This window comes from Ricinus communis, chromosome 1, assembly GCF_019578655.1.
Source record: "Ricinus communis isolate WT05 ecotype wild-type chromosome 1, ASM1957865v1, whole genome shotgun sequence".
Lineage (NCBI taxonomy): Eukaryota > Viridiplantae > Streptophyta > Magnoliopsida > Malpighiales > Euphorbiaceae > Ricinus > Ricinus communis.
The window spans coordinates 26,850,403-26,865,564 of NC_063256.1; the positions used below are offsets into that span (position 1 = coordinate 26,850,403).

At 38.9% G+C, this 15,162-nt stretch overlaps 1 protein-coding gene and 1 non-coding gene across 2 annotated transcripts; one reads left to right on the forward strand and one right to left on the reverse strand.

The window, feature by feature from the left end:
- Positions 1-12,757: 12,757 nt before the first annotated feature.
- Positions 12,758-12,861, reverse strand: LOC112534183. The gene has a single exon (XR_003078488.2). It is a non-coding gene; the product is annotated as a small nucleolar RNA R71 (small nucleolar RNA).
- Positions 12,862-13,576: 715 nt separating this feature from the next.
- LOC125369910 lies at positions 13,577-14,685 on the forward strand. The gene is made up of 3 exons (XM_048373309.1): positions 13,577-13,750; positions 13,928-14,407; positions 14,524-14,685. Exons 1-3 carry the CDS (start codon positions 13,577-13,579, stop codon positions 14,683-14,685), a joined length of 816 nt encoding a protein of 271 aa, XP_048229266.1.
- The last annotated feature ends 477 nt before the right edge of the window (positions 14,686-15,162 follow it).

Below are 15,162 nucleotides of genomic sequence, written 5' to 3' on the forward strand. Positions count from 1 at the left end.
ATATCATATGCATGTGTTTCTTAAGTAATGATTCAATTAATGATGTTGCGAACCAATCGCACCTAATACCACACCCGAAAGTGAGATTTTGAGCCGGTTGAGCATTCATTATACTTATGCTCTTTATATTTCTTGTTTGAGTGTGCATTGTACTTAACTTTGCTTCTAGAACTTGCTTTGTAATGCGTGTAGAAGTTACATGAATATTGTGAATACCATGAGATGATTTGGGCGATTTAGGAATCACCACATTTGACCAAAAGTGATAAGCATAGTTTTACATATATTTGCTTGCATATTATTGCGTATGTTCTTAGCAATTATTGTGCTTTTATTCCCAGATCACCCGTGTTTTATGTTCTTTTGCATTTCAGGAACATTTATAGGACCATCATCGTTGTTTAAGCAATTATAGATCAATACGTGCGGAAGCGGACGAGAATTCATCAAGATCGGACAAGAGCCCGCAATGCATACATTGAGCACGGCTGGACTCGGCCGTGCTCAACCAATAACTGATTCTTGAAATTGGCACTTTGGGCACGGTTTAGTAGCCACCACGGTCTTGACCGCGGCCCGTGGTGGCCAACACGGGGAGGAACACGGTAGTGGTGAAACCCTACTTAGTGAGATCCACGATTTCGGCCACGGCTGGACTCGGCCGTCTTGACCGGCCTTGAACACGGCCGTCTTTGAGTTAAATATATAAGAAAGAATGAGTTTTTCTTAAGAAGGAGGGGAAAGAAAAGAGTGACATTGAGCCCTAGTGGGCTGGTTCGGTTTACGCACAATCTTGAGTCGAGAGAGAGTTGCGGTGAGTAAGAATCCGGAATCGTAAGATTCCGGAGTGCAAAAACGATGAGTGGAGCAATTCAAGAGGCAGTTTGGGAGATTAATCAAAGTGTAGATCCAGTTTGGGTATTCATCCAATTCGAGAGAAAAGGGTGTACATGTTTTATTTTCATTATTCTTTCATTGTAATTGATTTCCTAGATTGTTTTAAATATGAACATGTTTAGCTAGATTGATTTAATCCATTGGGATTTCTTTACTATGTTGGCTTGATATTATATTGTTGGATTGTTTGAGTTGGTTTTGTATTCTTCTTGTTTTCAGTATTAATAAGATTATGCATTATTCATGAGACGTTGTGAATTGTGATGTTTAGATTGCTTTATGAGATTGAGAAATCCGTTTGGCAATTGGAATTTTGAATAACAAGAACTGGTTAATAATCGCTTAGAGATAAGGATAATTAACTAGCCGGATTAAGAATTAACAAAGCTTAATAGAGGCGGATTAAAGCTTAATGCTAATTTAAGAATCAATCGTTAGGAAGAGATTCCAACTTTAGGTTATTAGGTTTAGGAATTCGGTTATCTCGAGAGAGAAACCGAATTGATTAAGTAAATCCTTGGTAGCATAATTAGACTCACCGATCCTTTATCTTTTGTTTGATTGCCAACTAGTTTAGATTCTCTTTGGGTTTATCTTCTTGTCTTGATTATTTCACTTATCAATTACTCCTGCATCTCCCTCGGAACTTAGCTCGTAGTTAATAGTTAGTTTAGAATTTATTCATCATCCATTTTAGGTTAATATAACAAAGAACAAAGGAGTAACTCTGGGCTTTCGCTTTCCCGAGGAATACGACCTTGATACTCGCCATTAGTGCTAGACTGCATCGATAGGTACACTGCCTTAGATTGTAGCTAACACAAGTAGCACACATCAAAAAGCCTATCACCTTATGTTTCCATTAGTTAGCCAGTTTTTGAGCCTTAACCTTTTCTTCATAATCTACACCTATACACTCAATTATACCATTCTTTACATTTATCTTTCCTTTACCCTTATGCTGGAATTTCTTTCTGTGATTTGTTCAACTTTATGTGGGATTAAAATTCTAGTTGCTATATTGGTAAATTCACTAAATCTTTTTAATATTTTAAATGCTCCCTTTGATCCAATTTGCATTTGTTATTCTTTATGTTTATTCGAGTTGTATGCAGCGGCGGCTAATAAGCTGCTAGTTCATTTCTTTTAAAAAAAAAAAAAAGAAGAAGAAGAAGAAGAAGAAGAAGAAGAAGAAGAAGAAAAAGAAATAAAAAAATATATATAACAAACAAATCTCTTTAATTATTTATCTTTTTATTGGATTTAGAGCATTTGCGAGCGTTATTCTATGAAGTAGGGATTTTAGTGAATGATTCTTTTCGTGATCTTAGGCATTTAATCCTTTGAGCATATAATATTGTTTATCGCACGAATTCCAGCATTTTCATACTTCTGTCCAAATCTCCGTACCTTTACCCTAGCCCCATTACAACCTTGGTAAAAACCCTTTGATTTTGGTATTTACTTATTCACAGTAGCGAAGATATGATTTATAAGCAAGCTTATGGTGAGCGGGTCTTGTGCATTTGCTTTGAGGGATTTGTTATTTACCTAATATACACTTTGAGCGACTTGAGTGATCCCTGTGAGGCATTGGTTCATGATGTTGGTGTTGAGTTGTCATTTAAGTTACTCATGCATTAATATTATTTCCATTCTTTGTTAATGATTTGTAATTTGATTTATGATTGAGTATCCTTTGAGATGTGTTGAATACTCTCTGTTGTGGACTAGGGGCATAAACTGAAATAAATTGCTAACTGTAGTTTTATGGGTTGAGTTGTTAATTGATTGAGGACAAGCAATAGCTTAAGTGTGGGGTAATTTGATGAGCATAGTTTTACACATATTTGCTTGCATATTATTGCGTATGTTCTTAGCAATTATTGTGCTTTTATTCCCAGATCACCCGTGTTTTATGTTCTTTTGCATTTCAGGAACATTTATAGGACCATCATCGGTGTTTAAGCAATTATAGATCAATACGTGCGGAAACGGACGAGAATTCATCAATATCGGACAAGAGCCCGCAATGCATACATTGAACACGGCCGTGCTGAGTTAAATATATAAGAAAAATGAATTTTTCTTAAAAAGAAAAGAGGAGGGGAAAAAGAGCGACATAGAGCCCTGGCGGCTGGTTCGGTTTCTGCACAGTATTGAGTGCAAGAGAGAGTTACGGTGAGTAAGAATCCCGGAATCGCAAGGTTCCGAGTGTAAAACAGTAGTGGAGTAATTCAAGAGGCAGTTTGGGAGATTAATCAAAGTGTAGATCCAGATTTGGAGCTGTTCATCCAATTCGAGAGAAAAGGGTGTACATGTTTTATTTTCATTATTCTTTCATTGTAGTTGATTTCCTAGATTGTTTTAAACATGAACATGTTTAGCTAGACTGATTTAATCCATTGGGATTTCTTTACTATGTTGGCTTGATATTATATTGTTAGATTGTTTGAGTTGGTTTTGTATTCTTCTTGTTTTCAGTATTAATAAGATAATCATTATTCATGAGACGTTGTGAATTGTGTGTTTAGATTGCTTTGTGTGATTGAGAAGTCCATTTGGCAATTGGAATTTTGAATAGCAAGAACTGGTTAATAATCGCTTAGAGATAAGGATAATTAACTAGCCGGATTAAGAATTAACAAAGCTTAATAGAGGCGGATTAAAGCTTAATGCTAATTTAAGAATCAATCGTTAGGAAGAGATTCCAACTTTAGGTTATTAGGTTTAGGAATTTGGTTATCTCGAGAGAGAAACCAAATTCGGTTAAGAATTCGTCCACGGGTAGTATAATTAGACTCACCGATCCTTTATCTTTTGTTCGGTTAAGAATTCGCCCAGAGTTACTCCTTTGTTCTTTGTTATATTAACCTTAAATTAGCAATAAATAATTTCTAAACTAACTAATAGCTACAAGCTAAGTCCTAAGGGAGATGCACGAGTGATTGATAAACGAAATAATCAAGACAAGAAGAAAAACCCAAAGGGAATCTAAACATAGTTGGTAATCAAACAAAAGATAAAGGATCTGTGAGTCTAATTATGCTACCCGTGGATGAATTCTTAACCGAATTCGATTTCTCTCTCGAGATAACCGAATTCCTAAACCTAATAACCTAAAGTTGGAATCTCTTCCTAACGATTGATTCTTAAATTAGCATTAAGCTTTAATCCGCCTCTATTAAGCTTTGTTAATTCTTAATTCGGCTAGTTAATTATCCTTATCTCTAAGCGATTATTAACCAGTTCTTGCTATTCAAAATTCCAATTGCCAAACGGATTTCTCAATCTCATAAAGCAATCTAAACATCACAATTCACAACATCTCATGAATAATGCATAATCTTATTAATACTGAAAACAAGAAGAATACAAAACCAACTCAAACAATCCAACAATATAATATCAAGCCAACATAGTAAAGAAATCCCAATGGATTTAATCAATCTAGCTAATCATGTTCATTCTCAAAATATACAAGAATTCAATTACAACAATAAGCAAAGGTAGAGAAAACCCGATTACACTCTTAGATGAGAGTAAACAGCCCCAAATCCTTTTGCTCCAATTGAATTGATTCTTGTTCCTCTTGCTCGATTTGAAACTCAATCAACGAACCTAGCCTAATCTTCGATCCTTCAAGGAAATCCGATTGAAACCTTGATCCAAGTCTCCTTTTCCCTTGGTCTCAGGTCAGAAAACCCTTAGGGAGAGAAAAATTAGGGTTTTGGGACGTTCTAACCCTAGCCTCCTCTCTTTCTCTTCTTTTCATTCTTTTAATTAATACCCCCTATTGCCTCCAAAACGGCCGTGTTCCTGGCCGTGTTCTCAACACGGGATGGTGTTCCTGGCCGTGTTACTCTCTCTGGTCGTGCTCCCTAAAATCTACTTCTTCTTTGATGTCCAACACGGCCGTGTTTGTCCCCGTGTTGGTAACACGGCCCATGCTTGTGACCGTGTTGAGAACACGGCCAGTGTTGAGATCAACACAGCCATGTTCAGCTTCCTCATGCTCGTACTTAGCTTGTTTCGGCAGCTTTGACGTTCAATTATGCTCCAATTCTTTCCTTTTTCATCCTTTGACCTCTTTTGGACCTAATGCACACAAACATATGTATAAGGTGAGTGTTGAGACCAATTCACATCTAAATGTCCATAAAATCAATCTTAAAAAACCCCATTTAGATGTGTGTATTTTACGCACATCAAATAACCCCACACTTAGCTCATTGCTTGTCCTCAAGCAATCAAAAGTAAAATAAGGAAAATAAACCACTAAGGAATAATACTTAAACTGACAGACAAGCTAGAGAGTTCCTGCACATATCCTTAACAAGCACAGGTCAAACAAAAAGAAATGAAGCAATCATATCACAACCAAGATGCCAATAATTCACAAAATCATCTCGAAATTATTCGAACCATCTCCTCACCGGATTCACTCTAAATCACTCAAAGTGTTTAAAGGGTAGTGTTTAATCGCTCAATGCATCAACTACTGCCTTACTTACTATATGCTTGCTCTTAAATCCTACTCCTACCACTTATGGAGAGTCAACAACCATGTCAAGAGGTCTTTATAAGGGTTGTAATGGGGATTAGGTAGGGGTAGATAAATTTGGTCAAAGTTGAACCTATGGTGTTCTGATGAATTACATGACTGCACACAAGCCACAAAAATTATAAGGGATAAACAATGAGCGATGGTCCAAGGTGGGAAATAGGAATCAAGTCAAAATGTTTGGCTCACTTACTTTCTTTCTTTTCATCACCTTTCCCTCTTATTCTTCTATTTCTATATTTTTTTTTTCTTTTTTTTTTCATAAGGGAAGAACATTCACATAATAGAGTGAATTTCTTTTTGGATTGAAGTAAAGTTTGCTACAAGATTCCAAAGCTATTCCCAAGACAAAATTCCCAATAAAAACAATTCATGTGCAAAATCATAACCCAAAGCGAATAAAACTAAGTGGCAATAAAATATGATAGAAAATGGTGAAAGAGGGGGTTATCTACAGAATCAATAAACGAATGAAGGCTATTTGGCTAGAATGAAAAACCTAAGTGCCTCTATCATACCAAAGTGTTAAACTCTCCTTGTGGCCCTCATAAGCATTACTGAGCAAGTTCTAAAAGTAAAGAGCGATTACTTGGCACTCTCAAGAAGAAATAAATACAAGCATATAAAGTGTATGCTTACAATTTAGGCTCAATTTCTCACAAGTGTGCTTTTGAGTAGGTTCCAAACAAAAATCATCAAAACAGAATTAAATAAACCAAAGCAACTTAGTGCAAAACTCAAACTAATTATCTTACACTCTTCCGCAAAACTCAACACTATCGGTTTTACCCGATCACATGGACATAAACGAGTTTCAAAATCAAGTCAACGGTAAGAGCATCGAAACAAAGTGAAAAATTTTCAAAATTTTACAAGAAATTGCACAAAGAATAAACAAATAACTGAGATGGAATAAATGAAATGCGATATATACACTAGAAAAGGATCTAAATTTCATATACAAAATAATAGAACATGAAAGTAAGTATATATTGATATCACCACCCCACACTTGAAGGACACACTGTCCTCAGTGTACAAAATATATGAAATGAAAAAGGAAAAAGAAACTAATACTGCCCTGATTATGGCTCCGGAGTGAAAAGAGGTGCATCAGCAGGTATATCGGTATTTGGTCTGTGGTGGAGGAGTGGGCCGCTCTCCGAGGATCGGAAGTAGTGTCACATGCGGGAGGCCGGTGGATCGGCAGGAGCAGCGTCAATAGGAGGCTCGTCAAGCTGCTGTGTTGAAAGGTGCTCAGTCGGAGAAGGAGGGCCAGCTAGATCATCCGCTAGAGGGATGTCAAAATGGCTCTGCTCTGGAACCCGGCTCTGTGGACAGGCAGGTGCAAAGTCTGTAGCAAAAATATCATCGAACATGTCATTGGCCATAGAGGCCTCTAACCTACCTCCCTGCTCAATCAGGGCTTGAAGCATAGCCCTCTGCCTCTCAAGGCCATCATCGGCTCACGAAACTCGACGTAAAGGTCCTGTTGAAAAGCCTCTTGTCGAATGAAATCGCTGCCGCTCCTCTGCCAACCTCTGCACTCTGGCTGCAGCTCTCTAAACTCAATTGGGAGATTCCTAAAAGCAATTTGAAGAAGACCCGAAGGAGGCTGAAGTAGGCAGTGCGGAGGAAGACTGGAATATCGGGAAGAAGGTGGGACATCCCATGTACCATGGGCTCATGGGGCGGTCGCTCCTCTTTGAGTCGCCAAGAGAGCATTCCTCAGTCTATACTCTAGTCCTAGCGGACCACCTCTGAGTCACCATCCCTATACTAATCATCCGGGGAAGTCCCAACGTCTCCATCACCCCCGAGCTCTGTCAAATGTGGTATCGCTTCCTCCAAAACTCCTAAGCTCCTAGCCGGTCGAGTAATGTAAGTCCCAAAACGGGAAAAATACCTTCTTTGAGTTGTTGCGGAAGGCAGTCATCCGGCCAATAAGTACCCCATGTCGACGGTGGTCTTTGGTGCATCTTGTAAAGTATAAACAGTCCGTACGGGTAACTACACCACCACTATCTCCCCCGCGTTGATGGTCCTAGCCAATGCATGCAAGTACCATGATCCCTCGGGCAAGTTAGGCGCCTTGGGTGGCGTAACCCTCGGTGTCATCAATCTCGGCCACATCTGCGGATATGACACACCAAGCGTGTGTATCTGACTATAAACCTCTCCAAATTTGCATCCTCCTCAGTCCACAAGCCTAAGTGTACCCCAAACTATTGTACACTCATCGTGAAAGTTTCCCTTGCTAGTCAGGCTGATCGCATCCATTTATTGGAAGTCCCATAGCGGCTTTGTAGAAAGAAAGTCATGGCAAACTCCATGATCAACTCCCTATATGTTGGTTCAACAATGTCAAAGAAATGTTGAAATGGGGGTGTCTCGAGATATCAGTGATTGCGGTACCGTCAAGCGGTCTCCGATCTTTGGCCGGTCTATCCTACGCCCCTTTCCCAAATCTTTGTGCCTCATCGATTGATATCTACCGCTCAAAGGTGGGCTGCCCTTGGAAAAGTAGGAATCGATGGCGCTGCGGTGGTTTAATTTAACTGAACTAGTCGGTGCGGCCTGACGATCGAGAGGAAGAGGAACCATCGTTCGCCTCCTCTTGTAAACTCTTGATCCTCGTCCGGTGGACATGGTACACCGAAAGGAAACTTTTAGTACTAAGGATCAACAAAATTCTAGCGGCATAATGGCATAAAATGAACAAACCAAATGATTTAACTTGATAAAATTAAACCGCTCAATGTCCTGCAAAGAAAATTTAATCCACAACACTGCCAACTAATGCTAACCAATTAAATTTGCAATTCATCCATATGGAGTTTACTTCGCCATAATCCATCACAAGGCAAACCAACATGCTAATATAAAATAGATACAAACAGTCGACTATCTATGACAGAGCCTATTGTTTAGCGTGAGCAATAATGATAAAGAGAAAAATAAGGAATTAATCACAATCATAAATAATGGTAGAAAGAAAAACGGAAAATATGAGCAAGTTAAGTATATAAACTATATTAAAGAAAATAAAAGAAAATTAAGCACAAACACGAATGTAAATGCATGCACCAAATAATAAAATAAGGGAATAAACAAAAAATAAATAAATAAAATAAAAAAAAAATAAAAAAATGAAACACAAAGAAAATATAAATTCGAACTAATATCAAAATAAAATAATGAAAAATGAAGTTGGAGGGTACTTACTTGACAAACGCAATATCCAAATCCTTCGAAATGAGAAATAAGATGTGAGAGAGTAAGAGATGGGGGAGAGCAAAAATTTTTTTGAATGAAGTGGTATATATAGGCAAGTGTATGGAACACGCCCGTGTTCGACAACATGGGTCATGTTAATGAACACGGTATGGATATCGGGTCGTGTTAAGCGAATAAAAACGTGCTGACTTACCACTTCTCAGAACACGCCCGTGTTACGGACACGGTCTTTGAAACGGGAACGTGTTGTGGACATGGCAGGGCATAAATGCCCGTGTTAGCTTCTGTGAACATGTTCATCTTAGTTTGATTTTCTTCAATCAGAACACAGGCCGTGTTAATGAACACGGTCTTGAACACGCCCGTGTTGATCTCCAGATAATGCAAAAGTTGCGATTCTCAGCACTTTCTCACCTGCAAAACCAATAAATCCTCAACTCATACACTCAACATAAATAAAACTTAACAAAAACCAACTATAAAACCTAATCAACTAAGTTCACAATGCAAGGGTAAAGTATTCAAATTGAAAAATAGAATTTGGGGTGCCTCCCAAAAGCGCTTCTTTTTGATGTGATGAGTCTTCTTAGCTGGACTCATGGTGAAAAGCAAACGGTGGGGATTGGCGACCATCCATCCTTCTTCCAAGCAAATGGCTTCAAATATCCTCTTAGAGGGATAATCGTCAACTTCCTCTTCCGTAGTCAAGCAAGCTGCCAGTATGATGGGCAAAACTCGCTCCTCATATATTTGCACGTAGTCATGATGCTCTAGGGGCTCTTCCAATTTGAAAGCTAGAGTTTCAACAATTGGAAAGATCGACGGTTGGGCAATTTCTTCAGGAGTGTTGATGGTTTTCTTCAGTCCTTGGCTTGGTTCACTTGCTAGGAGAAACTCGAGCTCCTCCAAGACTTCTTCATTGGACAACTCGTGCTCATCTTCCATCATCGAAGGGACTTGTGGAAAATCCACCAAAAATTCCTCTAACTGCAACTCAGCATCATTAACTGTGTATTCTTGTTGGTAGTCTTTCAGAGGGATCATGTTTGCCTCTTCCTTTTCTGGTTCTATCTCCATGTTCAAAGAGTCATCCTGCATATAAGCATCATCGTCAAACATAATAGATAAACCACAAAAATTCTCACCTGAACGCAAAGTGATGGCGCTCAAATGTTCCTCGGATTCAGCAGCATTTGATGGAGTTCTCAATTGCTCTTCCACTAGTAACTTGAAGATTAAGCCTACTTGATGCTCTATGTTGTTAATCGAGGCTTATTGATCTTCAAGTATCCTCTCTGTTTGATGGAATCTTTCCTCAAGACTTGTTATGAACCTCATCATCAGCTCCTCTGACACTAACTCTTCATCTTGAGTTGAAGGTGCAACATTAAATTTACTGATGTAGTTGCTTTGAATTCTAGTGGTTCTTGGACATCTAAGCTCCATCCAAAGGGTGAATGAGTGCTCCACTCTTGATTGTAGGTGCTTCCATACGAGTCATTTGGCCAACTTCCCGTATAATTCACTTGTTCACAGTTATAAGAACAATGAGCAACATCACTATACAATGGACAATCATTACACACATGTAAACCACAACAAAATTCACAAAAGACTTGAGATGAAAGGATAGGAGAAGAGAGTTGCTCGGTAGCCCTGCGAAATGATTCCACAGAGCATCTGAAGATGCAGGGCATCCCAATTTTAGCACTCTCTTGGTTCCTATTCTCTTTTCCAATGCGTCATACAAAGATTTTGAGTTTAGCATTGAACCTCCTTATCATTCACTATCTGAATCATAAACTTAAGCTAAACAAATATGTACAAATAAAATAAAATAAATAAACAAATAAAAATAAAAATCATAAAATAATAAGAAAGAAAAAAATGGCTAAATTAACAAATAGCAAATTTCACTCTAGTTTTCAAACAATTCCCTAAGCGGTAGCCAAAACTTGATGGGTGCTACTCGTGTTAGCTTCTGATATAAGGCGGTGTACCTATCGATGCGATCCTAGCACTAATGGCGAGTATCAAGGTCGTATTCCTAGGGAAAGTGAAAGCCTAGAGTTACTCCTTTGTTCTTTATTATATTAACCTAAAATTAGCGATAAATAATTTCTAAACTAACTAATAGCTACAAGCTAAGTCCTAAGGGAGATGCACGAGTGATTGATAAACGAAATAATCAAGACAAGAAGAAAAACCCAAAGGGAATCTAAACATAGTTGGCAATCAAACAAAAGATAAAGGATCGGTGAGTCTAATTATGCTACCCGTGGACGAATTCTTAACCGAATTCGGTTTCTCTCTCGAGATAACCGAATTCCTAAACCTAATAACCTAAAGTTGGAATCTCTTCCTAACGATTGATTCTTAAATTAGCATTAAGCTTTAATCCGCCTCTATTAAGCTTTGTTAATTCTTAATCCAGTAGTTAATTATCCTTATCTCTAGCGATTATTAACCGATTCTTGCTATTCAAAATTCCAATTGCCAAACGGATTTCTCAATCTCATAAAGCAATCTAAACATCACAATTCACAACGTCTCATAAATAATGCATAATCTTATTAATACTAAAAACAAGAAGAATACAAAACCAACTCAAACAATCCAACAATATAATATCAAGCCAACATAGTAAAGAAATCCCAATGGATTTAATCAATCTAGCTAATCATGTTCATTCTCAAAATATACAAGAATTCAATTACAACAATAAGCAAAGGTAGAGAAAACCCGATTACACCCTTGGATGAGAGTAAACAGCCCCAAATCCTTTTGCTCCAATTGAATCGATTCTTGTTCCTCTTGCTTGATTTGAAAATCAATCAACGAACCTAGCTTAATCTTCGATCCTTCAAGGAAATCCGATTGAAACCTTGATCCAAGTCTCCTTTTCCCTTGGTCTCAGCTCAGAAAACACTTAGGGAGAGAAAAATTAGGGTTTTGGGACGTTCTAACCCTAGCCTCCTCTCTTTCTCTTCTTTTCGTTCTTTTAATTAATACCCCCTGTTGCCTCCAAAACGGTCATGTTCCTGGCCGTGTTCTCAACACGGGATGGTGTTCCTGGCCGTGTTACTCTATGTGGTCGTGCTCCCTAAAATCTACTTCTTCTTTGATGTCCAACACGGTCGTGTTTGTCCCCGTGTTGGTAACACGGCCCATGCTTGTGACCGTGTTGAGAACACGGCCAGTGTTGAGATCAACACGGCCATGTTCAGCTTCCTCATGCTCGTACTTAGCTCGTTTCGGCAGCTTTGACGTTCAATTATGCTCCAATTCTTTCCTTTTTCATCCTTTGACCTCTTTTGGACCTAATGCACACAAACATATGTATAAGGTGAGTGTTGAGACCAATTCACATCCAAATGTCCATAAAATCAATCTTAATAAACCCTATTTAGATGTGTGTATTTTACGCACATCAGTTGCCAACTAGTTTAGATTCCCTTTGGGTTTGTCTTATTGTCTTGATTATTTCATTTATCAATTACTCCTGCATCTCCCTCAGAACTTGGCTTGTAGTTAATAGTTAGTTTAGAATTTATTCATTATCCATTTTAGGTTAATATAACAAAGAACAAAGGAGTAACTCTGGGCTTTCACTTTCCCGAGGAATACGACCTTGATACTCGCCATTAGTGCTAGACTGCATCGATAGGTACACTGCCTTAGATTGTAGCTAACACGAGTAGCACCCATCATAGACCTTCATTGGAGGGGTCGCACACTAGTATATTATGGCCACCTATTAAAACAAATAATTTTGAGATTAAGCCAAATGTTATTCATATGGTGCAGTAGAGTGTACAGTTTGAGGGCTCACCCAATGACGATCCTAATGCCAATATCGCGAACTTTTTGGAGATTTGTGATACTTTTAAGATTAATGGAACTACTGATGATGCCATTCGGCTTAGGCTGTTTCCATTTTCGTTGAGGGATAGAGCAAAGAGATGGCTATAGTCCCTACCAGCTAACACCATCACCACTTGGAATTCTTTGGCTAAGAAATTTCTTTATACGTACTTTCCTCCTGCTAAGACTACAAAGATGCATAATGATATTTCCTCTTTTGTGTAGTTTGATGATGAGAGTATGCATGATGCATGGGAGAGGTACAAGGACTTGATGAGATGTTGCCCACACTATAGTTTACTAGTATGGATGCAGGTGCAGACTTTTTACAACGGCTTGAACTCAAGCACGAGGCAGATGGTGGATGCAGCTGCAGGTGGGGCCATCAATAGTTAGATGCCAGAGCAGGCCCAGAACTTAATTGAGGAGATGGCCATAAACACATATCAGTGGCAGTCTTCTAGGAGTAGGCTAGGATGATAGGGAGTGGTGAACCAAGTAGATTCTACATCAGCCTTGGCAGCTCAGGTGGAGCTTTTGGCCAAGAAGATCGACCAGCTCCAGATGCAAGTCCATGTAGCACAGTTTGGCTGCGAGTTTTGTGGTGGCCCACACTACAGTGCAAACTGTACTGCGGGAGGTATGTTTGTTTCTCCTTCACCTTCTTTTGCTGACCATGAACAGGTTGATTATATAGAAAATGCGCCCAGGCAGCAGAATAACCCCTACAACAACACATACGACCTAGAATGGAGAAACCATCGTAACTTCGGGTGGCAAAATAACAACACCCAGGGTCTACCAAGATTTTAGAGGTTGTACCAGCAGCAGCCTCTATAACAGACTATTCTCCCTTAACTCCCTCAGAACCAGGAGAAGAAGCCCAATTTAGAGGAGTTTATAATGAAGTTCATGTCCACTTCAAAGAACAGGTTTCAGCAGACAGACACAGCTCTTAGAAATCAGCAGGCCTCCATATAAAATTTAGAGAATCAGATAGGCCAGATTTCTAAGATGTTGGCTGAGAGACAACTAGGGATGCTCCACAATACCACAGAGTCAAACCTGAGAGAGCATGTCAAGGCTATCACCTTGAGATCAAGTAAGCAGTTATCTAGTTCTTTACCTACTATTGATGATGATGTTATTGTGCATGATGAGCCAGCCAGGACGGATCTAGAGCCTGAGGTGATAGAGCTTGTGTGAACTTAGGACAAGAAGAGGAGTTATGTGAGGGAAAACCAGCCTCCAATTCCATATCCTGCCAGGTTGAAGCAGGAGAAGGTTGATCAATAGTTTGATAAGTTCTTGGATTTATTTAAGCAACTGAGAATTAACTTACCTTTCATTGAGGCTACATCGCAGATGCCCAGGTATGCGAGGTTCTTGAAGGAGATTCTAAGCAACAAGAGGAAGTTGGAGGACTTGGGACTTGTGACATTAAATGAGGAGTGCTCAGCCATTTTTCAAAACAAGTTGCCAGTGAAGCGGCATGATTTAGGAAGTTTTACTGTAACTTGTATTTTTGGTGATTTGCCTATTAGTGATGCTTTAGCTGATTTAGGTGCTAGCATCAATCTAATGCCTAGTAGTTTGTTTGAGAAATTAGGTTTGAGTGAGCCTCAACCTACTAGGATGAGCATACAGTTAGCATATAGGACTGTGAAATATCCTAGGGGAATAGTTGAGGATGTACTTGTTAAAGTAGACAAGTTTATATTTCCTGTTGACTTTGTTGTTATGGATATGGAGGGCGAGAGTAGTGTGCCTTTAATTCTAGGTAGACCTTTCCTTGCAACATCTAGGGCTGTTGTAGATGTGTGTGATGGGAAGTTACAACTTAGAGTAGGTGATGAGACTATTACCCTTGATCTTAGCACTTCTATGAGACATTCACTTGACTATGATGATACTTGTATACTGTGGATGTTTTGGATGATATTGTGGAGTCTCAATTGTAGGAAATATTACTTGATGATCCTTTGCAGGTAGCATTACAGGCTGATGAGGAGGAGGAGTTGTCCAACGAGGATGCGTTGGAGCGACTTGCTTGTTTACTGGCTAGCCCAGCAGGTCTACTGACCATTTTGTTGATATTGACAAGTCAGGGGTGCAGAAATTGAGACCTTCATTTGAGGAGCCACCAGCCCTTGAGCTGAAGGAGTAAAAGGAGGATAGAAAAAAACAACAAATAAAAGCACATCAACAAAGAAAAATAGTGGCAAAAGCAACACTAAAGCAAAATAAAGGCACAAGTAATATAAAAACAAAGAAAGGAATAAAGAATGGGTCATACTTACTATTTCCAAAAGCCATAGCACGTTGCAAAAAATGGCAAGCAACACGGCATAGGAAGTCAGGAGAAGGAAAAGAAAAAGAAGACGATAGGAAGAAATGTAAGTAAAAGGTAAGAAGAGAAAAAATATAAAAGAAGAAATAAATCATTCGACAAAATGGGAAAAGACAGGAATGGGAAGAGGCAACGACACATGGCACAATCCCCAAAGGCGGTTACCAAATCTCAAGAAACTAACACTAATATCACCAACGTCACTCATGCAATTTTTAAAATTTAAAATTCCGCCACAACCATTATATCG